This window comes from Equus asinus, chromosome 5, assembly GCF_041296235.1.
Source record: "Equus asinus isolate D_3611 breed Donkey chromosome 5, EquAss-T2T_v2, whole genome shotgun sequence".
NCBI classification, from domain to species: Eukaryota; Metazoa; Chordata; class Mammalia; order Perissodactyla; family Equidae; genus Equus; species Equus asinus.
Window position 1 is genome coordinate 72,497,617 of NC_091794.1, and position 17,349 is coordinate 72,514,965.

Sequence of the window (17,349 nt, forward strand, 5' to 3'; positions counted from 1 at the left end):
AAAAAGTGCGGGGTAATAGGGCTGGAGGGTGAACATAAGGGGCACATATGTATGGTGACTGACAAACAATAATGCACAACTCAAATTTCACCATGTTATAAACTATTATGACCTCAAATTAAACTTTAAAAAGGTCACTGAACATTTTCTATGTGCAAGGAATAGTTCCTGGTGCTGGGAATACAGCAATAAACAAAAAGACAAAGTAAAATTTTGCAAATCATGTATCTGATAAGGACTGGTATCCAGAATATGTAAAATCACTCTTACAACTCAATAAGATAAAAAACCCAATTACAAAATGGGCAAAGAATCTGCATAGACATTTCGCCAAAGAAGATATATGAATGGCTTATAAGCACATGAAAAGATGCTCAACATCATTATTCCTAAGGAAAATGTAAATGAAAACCACAGTGAGATACCACCAGAATGACTATAATCAAAAACACAATCACAAATGTTGGTAAGGATGTGGCGAAAATGGAACCATTACACACCGTCGGTCTCAATGTAAAATGGTGTGACTGCTTTGGAAAACAGTTTAGCAGTTTCTCAAAAAGTTAAACAGAGAGTGGAGTAACTCCACTCCTACGTATACACTTAAGAGGAATGAAAATATACACCCACAGAAAAACACAGGCCAATGTTCACAGCAGCAGTATTCATAATAGCCAAAAAGTGGAAACAACCTAAAGTTCACCAACTGACAAATGGATAAACAAAATGTGGTATATCTATTCAATGGAACATTATTCAGCAATGAAAAGGAATTAACTCCTGATACATGGCTGAACCTTGAAAACATGATGCTAAATGCAAGAAGCCAGTCACCAAAAAACCACATACTGTATGAATATTTTATATCAAATATCCAGAATAAGCAAATCTAAAGACAGAAAGTAGATTAGCGGTTGCGAGGGACTAGAAGAGGCAAGGGGTCAGGGGTAATGAGGGAAAGAGGTACAGCAAATGACTACCTAATAGGTATGGTGTTTCTTTTGGGGGTAATAAAATGTGCTAAAATTAGATTATGGTGACAGCTGCACAACTTTGTAAATACACTAAAAACTATTCAAGTGTACACTTTAAATGAGTGCATTTTATGGCATTACATAACTTATATATCAATAAACCTGTTTAAAAAAGCCTGATGAGAAATTAATGAATATTGATGAAAACAAAAGGTTTATGCAGAAAAATGTTCTGGGGAGAGAACCTGGGATCCAAGGACAACTTAATTATATAATCTACTTTAAAAGCATCTATGGTTAGATAACTCAGTTCTGAAAGGATAATCTAGACCTGTGCTGTTCAGTCCGGTAGCTACTAGTCACATATAGGTACTGAGCACTTGAAATGTGGCGAAAGGTGTAAAGTGTACCCACGATATTGAAGACTTGAGCAAAAGAAAAAAAGAATATGAAATACCTCATTAATGAATTTTTATATTGAGTACATGTTGAAATAATATTTTGGTATACTATGTTAAATAAAATACATTATTAAAATTAATTTCACTTGCTTTTATGAGTTGTGGCATATAGTCCTATCACCTAATCTCAGTGAAGAACTGGTGAAGTCCCTAGGTGCAGCGGGTCTCTGCTCCACTCCTCCCTCAACTCCTCACTTCCTCTGCAGTTCCCCATGAGGGGAAGACTGTCTCCATCTATGGTACAAAGGAAGAGTGAAGTCTTCTGAGCTAACACAGTCCACCTGAAAACCCCACTAAACAAGTGGTGCCCAAACTTCGCTGCACATTAGAATCACCTGGAAGTTTAAAACGGCCTAATGCCCGGAGATACCCCATACCAATTAAAACAGAAAGTTTGGGAGTGGGAGCCAGGCATCTGAACTGTTAAAGATTCCCAGGTAATTTCAATGTACAGCAAAGTTTGGGAATCAACGCACTAATTATTTAGGCAGTAAGGAAGCTTTTGGGAGAACTAAAATGAAAGAATCAAAACTGGAAGGAACACGGCCAGCCAGTGGCCAAGTGGTTAAGTTCGCATGCTCGGAGGCCCAGGGTTTCACGGGTTCGGATCTTGGGCACGGACATGGCGTCACTCCTTAAGCCATGCTGAGGTGGCATCCCATATAACACAACCAGAAGTACCTAAAACTAGAATATACAACTATGTACTAGGGGGCTTTGGGGAGAAAAAGAAGAAAAAAAAGATTGGCAACAGATTTTAGCTCAGGTGCCAATCCTTAGGGGGAAAAAAACTGGAGGGAACTTAAATTCTACCTAGAGCTGCGTCTAAGCAGCCAATACTAAATCAACCCCAAACAAGATAGACGTCAAATTATCTCTTCTTTTATCCGTTTGGTTTCTCACATGGCAATATTTCTCTCAAAGAAGCTGATTCCAATATCTTATTAACATGCCGGTGAAGAATAGTCCTCCAAAGTGGCTATAACAACTTACATTCCCAAATCAGTATTAGATGGAAGTTCTCATTTGTACCAACATGTGATAGTGTTGCTTTAAAATTTAAGACCTCTTAAATTTTTGTTGTTGTTGTTGAGGAAGCTCAGCTCCAAGTTAACATCTGCCAATCCTCCTCTTTTTGCTGAGGAAGACTGGCCTGAGCTAACATCCGTGCCCATCTTCCTCTACTTTATATGTGGGACCCCTGCCACAGCATGGCTTGATGAGCGGTGCCATGTCCGCACCTGGGATCCGAACTGGCAGACCCTGGGCTGCCAAAGTGGAACGTGCGCACTTAACTGCTGCGCCACCGGACCAGCCCTAAATTTTCTTTTAAATTTAATAAACACTTATTGAGGACTTGCTCTATATGCCTGGTACCAAGAGCATTACAAATACTAATTCATTTAAGGCTCACACTATCAGTAAGAGTAGAGGTTCTATGACTATCCACATTTTATATACAAGAGGAAACCAAAGCACAGAGAGGATAAATAAACTTGCTCAAGTGGTGCAGCAAAGATTCAAACCCTCAGTTGGGCTCCAGAGTCCATGCTTTTAAAGATAATGTCATGTTGTCGCTCATTATTTAAAAACCTTCTATCTTAATCACAGGTTAACTGATTAGATTTACCCAAAGATTAATTTATAAGGGTGATCATCACAGCACAGCAGAAAAGCAGTTAAATAAAAAAAAATCATACATATAGTGGAAATACTAGCCATGCAACCGTTAAAAATTACGTATTAGAAAAATTCATTCAAAATTCACAATTATTTATCAGGTGCCTACTCTGCGGCAGGAAACTGTTCTAAGCACTGAGGATACAGCAGTATTGTGGAGTGAAATGTCTGTGTCTCCTCAAATTTCAGATATTGAAACCCTAACCCCCAGTGTGGCTATATTTGGATATGGGGCCTCTAGAGAAGTAAATTAAGGTTAAATAAGGTACCAAGGGAGGAGCCCTGATCCACTAAGTGTCTTATAAGATGAGACACCAGAGAGGTCTCCTGCGAGTGCTCACGTTCTGTCTCTTCTCAGTGTGCACGCATCAAGGAAAGGCCATGTGAGGACAGAGCAAGAAGGTGGCCATCTACAAGCCAGGAAGAGAATCCTCACCAGAAACAGAATCATCATGATCTTGGACTTCTAGCCTCCAAAACCAAGAGAAAATTAATTTCTGTTATTTTTAAGCCACCCAGTCTGTGGTGTTTTGTTTTGGCAGCCCAAGCAGACTCATACAAGTGGTAAATAAGACAACTGTCCTCATGGAGATTATAGCCAGGTGTAGAGAGGCAATAAACAGGATATTATGTAAATTTGGCTAGTGATGCAAGGCCATGAAGAAAAACAAACTAATGGGAGGCAGAGACGATTTTAGATAAGTGGTCAGGAAAGTCTCTCCAAAGCGGTTTCATGTTGGCAGAAATTTGAATAAAGTGAGGGAGTGAGCCCTGGAAACCTGGGGGAAATGTCTTCCAGGCAGAGGGACAGCAAATACAAATCTCTGAAGCAGAAAATGCCCGGCCTGAGAAAAAGAAAACAGGCCAATGTCGTTAGAATGGTGTGATCAAGCGAGTGATGGCTCAGATGATGTACGTTATGGTGAGGAGTTTAGATTCCATTCTAAGCGAGATGGGAAACCATCGGTGGGGGGTGAGCAGGCAAGTGGTATGGTCTCATTTATATTTAAATTAGGTTTAAAGATACACAGAGTTCATATAGGGTACATAAAAAATTTAAGGGATGTATCTGTACATAAAAAGACTTAACAACAATAAAACTTCTTTCTGGAAAAAATTAAAAAGCCAAACTTCGCACCTATATGGTGACTGACAAATAATAATGTACAACTGAAATTTCACAATGTTGTAAACTATCATAACCTCAGTAAAACAAAAAAAGTTATCCAAGGTCAGGAAAAAAAGAAAAAAAAAGCCAAACTCCATTTATTTGATCCATGTTACCCATTCAGAATGACCTTGAAATGTAGGTTTATCAAGCTGGGATAAAATAGACAAGTAGGGGGGCCGGCCCGGTGGCGCAGCAGTTAAGTTCGCACGTTCCGCTTCTCGGCGGCCCGGGGTTCGCTGGTTCGGATCCCGGGTGCGGACATGGCACTGCTTGGCAGCCATGCTGTGGTAGGCGTCCCACGTATAAACTAGAGGAAGATGGGCACGGATGTTAGCTCAGAGCCAGGCTTCCTCAGCAAAAAGAGGAGGACTGGCAGTAGTTAGCTGAGGGCTAATCTTCCTCCCAAAAAAAAAAAAAAAAAAAACCAAAAAAAAAAATAGACAAGTAGGAGGTACAAACTAAATTGTAGAAATGTTTTAGTAATTTGAATTATAACTCTTTCCAAAAAGAGAATACCAAAAATGTTCTTGATGAGTGGCTAAAAGGTGAGCTACTGAAAGAGGCTAGGCTGCTCTATTTTACGACTACTCAAGTCCTGAATGATGTGTAGAGATCATCCAAACTGGCCTAAAAGCTACGAGCTCTTCTAGAGAATGCAGTATGACTCCCTCAAACGCCGGGCCTGGCGTAGTTTACTGGTTACCTATATATAGGCTTTTGGGTAACTGCAGGTGCTCCCACCCACCCATGCAATCTCACAGTCAAGAAAAACGAAAACAAAAACCTTACCACTGTTATGCCTCCAACCCTATCCTCCATTTTTTGAGCTTTAGAATATATTCTGATCCACAAAAGTACATGAAAAATTTAGACAGATACATAGGAAATCAGGCATAGTGGTCAAGAAGGCCTAGAAAGTAAACACAAGCCCTAAAGTTCTGACACATTAATACTGAATCTGGCCTCAAAAAAAATGACATTACCCGCCTTTAACTTGTAAGCTGAATATCCTTCCTATCTAAGCACAAATGGATTGTCTTATGCTATTGTGTCATTAACAACGCCAGGTAAAAAGTATCTATTATTGGGCAAATACATGCAACTGAATAAATAAAACAGGCCAGTAATTAAAAACTCACACAAACACTCCAAACTTAGCTATTGAATTGGCTGTCCACTCACTTCTAGCCACTGGTTAGAAATACAGAAGTACACGTGAGGTAGAAATAATGGGGAAAAAAATGTTTTTAATTCATATTTTCAAACACTAAAATTCTTGTTTTTCAAAATATCGGGCAATAAAAAATATATATGTAGGTTAAACAGACCAAAATTTTTCAGAAAAGCAGACAATATACATGATATTTTTAACCCATTACAATAGTTCAAAACATATTTTACTTCATGAATAAGGAAGAGCAATTCAAGTAGTGGTTCATTAATGCAGTTCAGTACCAGAAAAAAAATCTATTAACAAACACAATTTAAAAAATATCTCTGTTATACACTTCATTATGGATGAGAAAAAGAACTCTGCTAAAATTTAATTCCTTTTTTCATAAGGAAAACTTTTTTTGTGAAAGGTTTTGCAAAATATGTCCCTGTCCCAAGCAGTAATAACGGATAAAACAGAAGGAAGGGGTGAGTCATTCAAATGTGCTCCCCCCTCCTTCCTGGACACCATCAGAAATTACCTCATCGAAAACATGCATATGCTGGTAAAGTAATGTCCACACATAATAGGTGTTCAATAGTACCAGGAACCGCACAATACAATGTACTGTAGAAAGGTAATATACTTCAGAACTGAGTTTTTTGCCTATTAAAGAAAAAGGCTATTATAATTTCTAAATCTCACTAAATCAAAGTAATCAAAAGCAAATTTTACTTACTTTAGCAATCTGGAGCAACACAATGCAGTGTTTGATTGATTCTACCATGCTCTATCAAAACAAAACACAGATTTTAGGATCTTGCCCCAAATAAAATGGTCATACGATGTTAAAACTTCAAATATTAAAACTGGTTCAAATGTACAGGGTTTAAGTCTATACTACACAAGAAATACCCTTTCTGGGTGGGTTCTAAGATGCCGATAGTGAAGGTATCATTAGCAATTCTATGAATTGTTAAGAAATGCCATAAAACTGTTAATTTATACTCAATAACATCTAAATGGTTTTCAACACTTCAAACATAAACAGATGTGAGTCTGATGAACTTCCAAATTCTTACATCAACAGCAGGCAATCCCACCGTAAATTCCTACAACGTCTATTCTTTGATGGAATTATGGAGAGTAAAGGATCTTACCAAAATACTGGTCAACCTAGAACCCTATTTTGCCCGTTTTTAAAAAGCTTTTATCAAAATACAAATCTTATCAGTAGCCCATTACATAATGTCAGAAGGGCAGTCACTACATCAGAAACCTTGAATCACAATATATTTTAATTATAAGAAAGAGAATATATGTGTTGTGCACGAATGACACCTTTTATCCAAGGATCCCAAACAGACAAGAAACAGATAAAATGGCACTCAGTCAATTTCAATTAGCAGGATTATTCTATTCACTTAAATTCCTCTAGAAAATAATACAACTCAAACACTCTGTAAAAATTCATAAAATTAAAATCTCAATTGTTCTTATTAACAGTAGCAGCTTAAAACAGAAATAACATTTTAAAGTACTTTCTAATACAAAGCCACAGTCTATCAGACACATAACTTACATTTGTTGTCTCTTTGAGAGTTTCAATTTTCTGCAAAAAATAAGTTTACACAGAAATAATCAGAAACACAAAGTTGTTTCTTAGTGGTTAGTCATTTAAAGAATTTTACCAAAATGTACTCACTATTCTAAGCAAGTGCTTGCAGGTTGGGAAGGGAGTACTTTTTGTTATACTTTTTTATTTAAATCACTTAAATAAAAAATTCAGACCTTATCCTCAAATAAAATCCATGTGCTTCAATTCAAGATTTGTAAGAATAATATAAAACATTCTTATTCCTTACCTGAAAACATGTTTTGTCTTTTCTATAGATTTTACTATGTCATTTAAAAATGCTTATTTTAGAATTAGCTTAAACTTAGCTAAGTTGTTTAAAAATGATACGGTTAAATTCCAAAACTAAGAATGGAAGGTGAGTTAAACATGACTACTATTACCAAGTATAAAAGAGCCAAATGCAAGGCTATGGTCCACAGAAATGGAAAAAAAAAAAAAGATGCTGCATCAGGAATCTAGTTAACGATAGAAAAAATGTTAATTGAAAAAAGAAAACATTCAAACTACAAAGTAGTTGTCAGAAATCCACAGTGGGGGAAAACAGTAGCAGAACTATAATTAAAGCAACATTCATTTTGTTTCCTCATCTGTGGCTTCTTGTTTATTCTTAAAATTCTTACCGGTTAGTTTATTAATATCTGAAGTAGCCACATGTAAATTTAATAAGATAACTTTCTACCTGCAACATATGTACCTGAAGAGGAAAGAATTTACTCCTAGGAAGGTGGTACTTACAAAAAGGGTACCATATTACATTTTTGTACTTTACCCTTTTGTTTAATTATGAAACCAAAACAGAAATTCACCCAGAAAACTCCCCTTGAAGTCTATACGGCAGTACTATCATAAGAGGTCAATAGTACTACTATAGTAGTCAAAACACTGAGGTCCTTCTGTTATTTCTCCAAAAGGCTCTTGGATTTAAGAATTTTAAAGTCAAAATTGTGATTATAGACGTTACCTTTCTCTGTTCATCATCTTTGCAGTTTTGAAGTTTGTCATCAAAAAGCTAGAGGATTAAAAAAAATGATTATAGTATCAAGTCACTTTACTACATTGTGTACATTTACTAAACAAAGAAAAGCAACCTTCAGTTCTTAAACACATTTCTTTCAGGGATGACTTACATGTACTTTCAAGATAACATATTTTTTCAAGGCATTGTATCAAGTCAAATTCTACTGAATTCTTTTAAGCAGTCAAGATCAATTACTCTGGTAGAATTACAAGCAAAAGAAAACAGATGACTTTTAAGGACTTAAAATATCAATTCAAACCTAAGTTTTTTCTGCTTTGTCATCCAAATTTATCAGCACTCCTTTTTCTTCAAGACTTTTGCTTGTAATTAATCTTAAGGTAGGAATTGAAAGAGACAATTAATTTCAATAATGATAAAGGAAGTAGAGAAATCACCTCTCCCAACTCCCCAAAAATGGAAAAAGCCAGGCCATAGAAATCAAGCCACTCAAAATTTACCAGTTTTGTAGAATTTTTCAACAGAATATGAATCTAAGCTTGTCTTATTTTCTTCCAATTATGTCTAAATATTTACTTTTAATGACCAAAAAAGAAACATATACATATACTATTTACCATAATAATTAGAGATAAAAGATTTTGAATGTCACCAGATCTTTTAATGTCAGCTTTCAAAAGTGCTGAAAAACCACATAAAGTTTGTAAATTAATATTAAGTAATTGTTTTTACTCAAAAATCAAGCTCAATAACATTTACTACTTTATATCAATTCAATATATAAACTAATGCCACACCTTTAATTGTTCTATCAAGATTTGTAGGTAAGCATCAGCCTCTGTAAGTTTCTTATCAAAGTCTTGAACACTAGGAACAAATCCTGAATCCAAACCCTAGAGAAAAAGAAAATTTGCAATAAATCTAGGAGTACCAAGCAATGTTTAATAGTACAAAACATGCTTCATCCTTCATACATGACATTTCAATTTTAAAATAAAAATAGTACTTTCACCTAAATAGTAGGTCTATTTAAATTTTCTAAATTCTCCAAAAATAGTGGTAGATCAATCTTCCTCACAAACTTCTGGCACTATTTCCTTCACGTCAATTACACGTGCAGCTGCTCAAATAAGGATTTACCCAGCTCTTCAGAATCACTTTCTTCTCTCCCAAAAAGCCCCACAATGGCTCCCAGTCACCTCCAGAGCAATAGGAATTTAGCTAGACAAATATATACAAAATAACCTAGATTACCGTCTATTCTCCCCGTATTTTCTGTTCAGTTCATTCCTCCAGTCCCTCAATCTTAACTTCATATTCTCAGTATTTAGTTCTCACATTCCCTAACCTACCCCATCAGCTCTGTTTTCCTCCTCTCATATTTAAAAAAAAAAAAAGAAAAATGAACCTAAAAATTCTCACCTCTTCTAAGAGGCCCCTCTCTAAATGAAAGGGATAACACTTCTCTCTTAATCGAGTACCCTACTCAGTTTCACCCGTGGCATGAATACTACACCCTGGGTGCAGTGTAAATGTTTATTTATTTAGAGGGCCCACTTATTTCTCAGTTTAACAGTCTCGCATTTGTAGGTCCCACCTTTCCTACACTAAAAAATTTAAGCTCCAACAGCATGGGATTCTTATATTTTAACTTTACTCAAAAGAAACTTTTGAGTTCTTAATCTCTCTGACTGAAAAACACATCAATCCCAGGTGTGAAAGACAAAACAGATGGATATTGAACAAGACCATCAGCTTGCCATATTTGCACGCCCAGTTGTCATGCAGGTAAACAAGGAAATAATGGAACGGTTGGGAACCACTAATGTCACAATCCCAACCCAACCACAAAATTCTGCGCTGAAGAGGTGAAATATAATGGTTCAACATACCACACTTGACCTTCACCTGCTTTTTGGCCAAAACACGTCGATCATTTTCACACTCCCCATTTTAGTAAACTGAGTCCAGAGTTCATTTTATATTACACCAACATCTCATCCTTGTATAAAACTTTATCATTACCAAAGCAGAGCCATTATCTCAAACACTAGATTGAGACAGTATAGTATTTTGGAAACAACAATAGACTTGGCAAACCTGGTCTCTAATTCCAGCTCAGCCACTAACAAGATACTGTGTCTCTCTAAGCTTCTGTTTTCTTACCTGCCAAATACAGGCGTCCTCCTCCTATTCCTAATGTGGCACCTACTATCTCTATGAAAGACTACCATTACTAACACTATCATTAACTATTGTTGTCATTAACTATTGTTGCTCTTCCCAAACTAAAATTCAAATTCTCAACCAAACACTAAAAACCTAAGTCCTATTAAGACCACAGGAAAATTAATTTATCTTGTAATGCATTTTCCTTTTCAAATTCAAAGGCAATAAAACTGCCCACTTCTTTTTTTACATACATGTAAAGAACCTGCTTGAAATGAGTATTGACAAACCCCTTCCAAATGAGATGTCATGTATAAAAACAAAGTTTACGGAAAAAAATCATCATAAATCACGTATGTAAAATCCAGATATATTTATAAAATTGTGGTTAAACATCTTTATTTTTAAAGATAACCCAAAAAACTCCCTATTAGAAACATTTACTATGTATAGTATAATAAAAGATGTGGAAAAGGAAGGCTAATTCCACTACACTTCAGAGACACTGCAGCACTGTACTACTAAGAAAGGAGCAGTTTCTTTCCGCGTTACTGTACCACAGAAAAACCAGCACTGCTTGGCTTGATTTCTGTTTTGTTTTGTTTCACAAAGCACTACAACATAATAAACAATAATTTAACTATAAGACCCAGTGAAAATCAGCTAAATACACTGTTCTTGCTAAACATCAAAAAGGTCAATGGCATATTCATAAATGAATAAAAGGTGAAGCACCTAAATGAGGGAGAAAAAGTGATCTTTAAGAATTTTCCCTCTTCTGAATATACTCAGAACTACCACTGGAAAAATCCAACATATCCTTTTGAACAAATCACTATCTGATTAAAAACCCTCCAGTAAATAAATAGAGACAAATTAGATTTAAATTACTACTGAGATCTGAAATCCACCTAAATTAATTCTTAACAAACAAATCTTTGATGTTTCTATAATCATATGAACCTCATCTTGGCTCTATTCTCAGACCTGCTTTTGTCTTCCACGACATTCCTTTACCCTTAGAATAAACTCCACACGTTACAACATCCAAATAAAAGATATGCTCACCAATCCATTCTTCCTTATGTAATTTATAATGGGAGATTTATAAGAGTTATTAGCTTAAAATCCCAGAACTGGCCTAAACTCCTTTGCACAGTAATCCATAAATCTTTGGTCTTATTTAAAAAGAAATTCTACACATACAGTTGCTCCCCATCTACAATCAATAAAATAAAACGTACAAATTTATCAATAACACGGACAAGCAACTGATAGTAATTAAACTGTTTTCTCAAATCTTTTAAGCATAATTCACTAGAAGATACAAGTTTTCACTGTATATTGTAATGTACAGTACACAGAATCAAAGCCACCTAGTCCAACCTCCCACTCATAGAAGTTAGCATAATGTCTTTGAAAGTCATTTGATCTTTGCTTGAGTATCTCAAGAGACAAGGAACTCATTACCTCCTAACATACACTATTTCATAAAAATTCCCTTAAAATCATAACTATTCCTCTTTCCATTCAGCATTTACAATATAAGGCACTACATTCAGATCCTTTTTAATGGAGTTTTGTTTTAAAACAGATCATAAAAATAGAATATAGTCCTTTATGATGTTGAGAGTGGTCTGTCTTCCTTTGAAAAGAACTCAGAACAGAGCAGACCCTTTAAGACAGAGTGTGACTTCCTACTTAGTGACATCTTACAGTCACACTTGAGAACAAGCAGGTTGGGAGTCAAGCAGATATACATTCTAACATTCTGTACTCGCCTTATCTAATATCTATCACACTTCATCATCATTAAATATTTAATTGATTGACTTCTCTGAAGGAGTATAAACCCCATTAGGGCAGAAACTGTGCCATTCGTTTAACACCGTATCTCCTAAGGCTGGCTCTGTGTTGAATGAATGCATGTGGCACTGACTGCAGCATCTGGCAACTGCTGATGCCATGATAACAGTCTTCCCCATGACCTCTTCTCCCTAGGTTTCTCTTGCCTTTCTGTTCTTTTTCTCCTCCCTCACTCCCTTCTTTGTGTCTTTCTTTCCCTCTCTCCTGTCCACATCCTTCAGTAGTCACTGAAGTGGTTATGTTGCATTTTTGGCGGTCTGGATCAAAGAGGCTGCTGCTCCCTGATTTACTATATAGACGAGCCACAGTTCTAACTTGATGATTTCTGTATGAATTCATTTAAGGCGTAAACTAAACACAACTATTACAGAGAAAGAAAGACAAAATAGACGTGACGTAAAAGTAGTTATATTAGAAGAAACAGAAATTAAACCTAAATCTAACCATAAAATTAGAAATCTCTATAAAGAAAAAACTCCACTTATGTGGCAAAAATGCTAAAAATAAAATAGTTTCTAGTATTCAAGAGTACTTTGTAATAAAGAAAGATAAAGTACATATATAACATCAAGAATAGTAATACATGATTTTCTATCAGCCAGGATTTATGTATACAGTTTAAAATATGTACATAGAAAGAGACAGAGAGACACATCTGGCCCAATTTAAGGGGAATGTCAAAAATAAATAGCTAGACTGATAGAAGAATATCAAACTGTCTCAAACTGTAAGTACTTCCTACTATCTTCCTAATACTTAAGTTGAATAGCATCAACTTTTTTCTTCTCAGAAGGTACTTCAAAGCTAACAAATCTCAGCAAAATTAAATGAATTCCTATTAATGACTTTAGTTAGGACATTAAACACTGTTTATACATACACATAAACGAAAATGCTTCACCCCATTAAAAAGAAGAGTATTGCCAGGGATGGCCTTAAAACTGTCTGAAGTCCACAGAAAGTACAGCTGCTTTGGAGAGACACTCTCAATAAATAGTGCAGGAGGCAATTTTTGAGGCAGGGAGTAAGAGCTTTCAAAGTAATTCCTGCTGACAGAGGAAGAGTAATGAACAGTGGTGTTAAAAGGTGGTTTACGGTCTTCTTGAGGTCAGAATCAGGAAATAAGAAAGTTATGGGTAATTTGAGGAACTGAGGAGAATAATGTAGAACAGGAAGGGCTATGGCTGAATAATAACTTTGTAAAAAGAAACTTACAAGTGAGTAGTTATTTTCATACCAAATCTTATTTCACAGCAAAAACTTAAAGAACTAAGTACCCTATGTTCAGTGCTTTCTCTTATACAGGACAAAACAGTATATAATAAAAATATGTTGCAAAAAGAGAAAAGGAGAATATATTAGAAATAGAGAAATTACTCCACCTAAGTCTAATAGAAAAGTTCAGAATAACAAGAAAACAGAGTAAGTTGCCAGTAGTAGAACTGTAAAAGAGTAACTGCTTAAAAATTTAACACAGGAAAAATACCAAAGAAAACAAGCTTCCTACTAAAAAATAAATGGCATGAATCCTGACAAAAGTAGATGATTTTTACAAATTAGCAAAACATACACCCTATAATTAAAACAACAACTTTGCAAAAATGTCATTCTGATTAAAATATGAGAATATTTGGAAAGTTTTATGTTCACAATCAGCAACATGAGATGACATGCATCACAGATACACTTTCATCCAATGAAAGAAGTATAGGGTATACTTACAATTGAATCACTTACAATTATTTTTGAAAATTCAAGAACTGGAGAGATACCAGAAGACTGGAAAAAAGCAAGTGTGGTACTGATCTTCCATAAAGGTAAGGAAAAGAGAGAATAGAAAGTTACCATGCTGTGAGTCTGACATCAATAATTAAGTAAAGGAATAATAAGAGAAAAATCTGTAACTACACAGAGGAAAAGCAGGTACATGAGCAGCAAGTGGCAAGTTAAAAAAAATAAATAAAAGAACATTTGCTAAGTTTTTATACTAAACTTAATGGCTTTTCTGTTCCTTAGAAATTTTGTTAGCAAATTAAGATTTCAAGAAATGACACCATTTTGTCTCCATACCAAATGGCTTAAAATTTGGTTTAATGATGAAAAAAGTTTATTAAAGAAACCAGAAATATTAATAAGACCGTGATTTTATGTGGGCTATACTGTGATTTCTTCAGATTACTGAAAGTTTGGAAATATTTATAATCTCTGTTGTCTCTGTGGTTTATCTTCTTCAGGTAAAGGAAGAATAGGGTTTAGAGGTATAGAGAAGTTCTGAGGGTAAGAATTTCTCCCTGTTTCTGGGTGTTTTCTTTCTTTTCTTTCTTTCTTTCTTTTTTTTGGTGAGGAAGATTGGCCCTGAGCTAACATCTGTTGCTAACTTTCCTCTTTTTGCCCAAGGAAGATTGTCACTGAGCTAACATCTGTGCCAATCTTCCTCTACTTTATGTGGGATGCTGCCACAGCATGACTTGATGAGTGGTGCTAGGTCTGTGCCCAGGATCCAAACATGCACCAGGCTCCCGAAGTGGAGCATGCAAACTTAACCACTAAGCCACCGGGCCAGCCCCTCTCTATTTTTTTAAGCCTAAAGAATACTCAACTCTCAACTCACTTGTAGTGAAGATTATCAATGCAAAAATGTCCATAAAATTAAGCCTATTACTAAATTCTCCCAGTGTACTTTCAGGAAGGTATTTTCCGTTTAATTCAATGTTCTGATAACCTAAGGTTCCAAATAAGGGTTTTTATCAACATAGTAGCTATAGCTATCTCACCAGCACTAGGTACCCGAGGAATGCCCTAAAAGATCTTTTGCCATACTTTTAAGTGAACAGTTTGAACACCATGGATTCACAATATATATTAAAGATTTTTTCACAGTATTAGGTCCTGTTAGACACTTTACAAGTTTTCTCATTTCATTATCACAACATAGAAAGTAGATAAACACTAACTATTTTCTAAGTGTTTACCCAAATCATTCAGCTGGGACTTTGTTTTTTAACTGGGATTTCAACTTAGTCCTTTGACTTTCAATCCATTACACTTTTCTATTAAATCACAATGAGACATATTTGAAAAAAATTCAGGGCATAAGAGCACTAAAGTGTAATCTAAAAACTACCTGAAGGAGCTTGACGTAGTGAAAATAAGAATAAGCTTTAAGGTCAGACTGATCTAGTTTAAAATCTTGAATCTGCAACTTCCCAACCAATTACCTGTATGATCTGACCAAGTTACTTTCTCTGCCTCCATTTTCTCATCTATGGATGAGCACAATAACAAACCACTCAAGGTTGTTGGATAGATGACATGAGATAATATGCATAAAGAAACACAACAGTAGGTATTCTATTTCCTCTTCATAATTTGGAATCGCAAATAACCAGGATTTCCACTATATCCCCAGGCCTTAAACTAGTGCCTAACATACAGAAGGTGCTCAATGAATATTTGATGGATAAGAACAAAATAACTAGGTAATACTATAAAACACATGCAATTTTAACAGAGATCTATAATCACAGAAAGGATATAAGCGTTAAGTTAAACTGTATTTAACACTGCTTTAAAAAGGAAAACAAACTAAGTTGATCAACTCTGAAGAAGATAATAGCTAACAGTAATAAAAAACGTATGAGTAATAGACAAAACAAGCGATAACAGAGTCTTGGAAAACAGATCAGAAAAAATTCCCTATGAGATGTTCAGAAAAGTATTGGGTATTATGCTTGAACCACAAAAGTTAAATGGTACTGAATTATTACCTTGGTAACAAAGAGTCAAACAATATAAAGTCTTTCCCCATAATATAATCTGATTTTTGAAAATGCACTATTAGTTCTTTGAAAAATAGAATCCCTTGTATCTATAAATTTACAAAGAGAATAGTTTACGCATAATATTAAGTTTCTGTGAAAAAAAATCACAAAACAAATCTGAATTGATCATACAGTTGGGACAGAAAAGAACTGCTTTGTCAAGAAGGAATTAGGCACAACCACCAGTGCCAAAATTCATGAACTTTAATCGTAACTCAGCTCAACTGCTTACTCTTCAGGATCTCTTCATCTAATACTGACGCTGTTATGTAACCTGATTTATAGGACAAAATACTAATATTGATTCCATAAAGTGATTTGGTTACTCAAACAACTCCACAGAGAAAGTTTGGGATTTGTGCCATTTTCCTCTATTTAAATCATTGATAGCTTGTCTTCCCAACTCCCAATTTATTCAATAAAGTCATGTAAAAAGTTACTGTTGAAACTAAACAAAACAAACAAAACCTGAAGTTTATAAACAGAATGACCATATATCCTAATTTGTCTGAGATAGTCCGTGTTTATGCCTGTTGTCTCAACAAAATTATTAGCAGCCTCCTCACTCTCAAAAGTGCCTGTTTGGACAATAAATTATATGGTCTCCCTCTCTACAAAGGATGTTAACTAGCATTAAGAGATATAAATATCTGGAAGGCATATTGCTTCAGAGGTTTCAGAATCAGCAAAATACTAAAACAAACAAACAAACAAAAACCTAAAACGAAACATGAATTTACAGGCTCTGGAATGTAGAAAGCAAACCACAGAAATAAAACAGACACCAGAATTCAAGTCAATTAATATTAACTGAGTGCTTACCTTATGCTAGATAAGTGGAGACACGAGTAATATAGAAGTTACACTTTAAAAAGTTATTTTATTTACACACACAATCTGAAATAAATCACATGAAACAAAACACAGGAAATGCATATATTACTCCTGGGCAGCAGGAAAGGGGGCGTTTGAGACTAGGATTCTTTTAGTTTTTACTTTAAATATTCATGTTGTTTGCGTTTTTTAATAAGTAGGCATTTATTTATTTAACTTAAAATCAAAAGCTTTGAGTAAAACATTCAGAAACTGTGCAGGTTATAAATATTTTTCCAAAATTTTATAACTGTTCTAGCTTGCAAAATCATCAGCATTATTCTTTTAAAATTATCTACAAAATGCTAAAATGTCTTAAGAGTAAATTTGGCAATATTGAAGTTGCTCAGATACACCTTTCTAAGCAAAATAAAATGTAGCTTAACAAATTTATGACATCATTCATGGATAAAGCGCAAACTAGCAAAAAAAAAAAAAAGCACTTAAAACTTAGCAATCACCACTATACTGGAATAAATGCTGAGAAGAAAAATAGCCAGTAAAAGAAAGCAGAATACCTAAATTTTTTTCTACATCCTTCCTGCCAATAACACGATGAGTCAAGA

General features: G+C 35.0%; 1 protein-coding gene across 18 annotated transcripts in view; it reads right to left on the reverse strand.

Annotated features, from left to right (window-relative positions):
• OSBPL9 (oxysterol binding protein like 9) overlaps positions 1 to 17,349 on the reverse strand; it is a 161,162-nt gene that overhangs the window by 31,790 nt on the left and 112,023 nt on the right. For 10 of the 18 annotated variants that reach the window (XM_014833089.3, XM_014833088.3, XM_070509937.1 and 7 more), the window contains 4 exons: positions 8,852 to 8,947; positions 8,040 to 8,087; positions 7,022 to 7,051; positions 6,179 to 6,229 (listed from right to left, as the gene is read on the reverse strand). In XM_014833089.3, coding sequence (XP_014688575.2) covers positions 6,179 to 6,229; positions 7,022 to 7,051; positions 8,040 to 8,087; positions 8,852 to 8,947 — 225 coding nt within the window. Of the gene's footprint in view, positions 1 to 6,178; positions 6,230 to 7,021; positions 7,052 to 8,039; positions 8,088 to 8,851; positions 8,948 to 13,826; positions 13,896 to 16,732; positions 16,808 to 17,349 lie in introns of those variants that run through there. The other 8 variants (XM_014833086.3, XM_014833085.3, XM_070509944.1 and 5 more) reach the window with 2 other exon arrangements.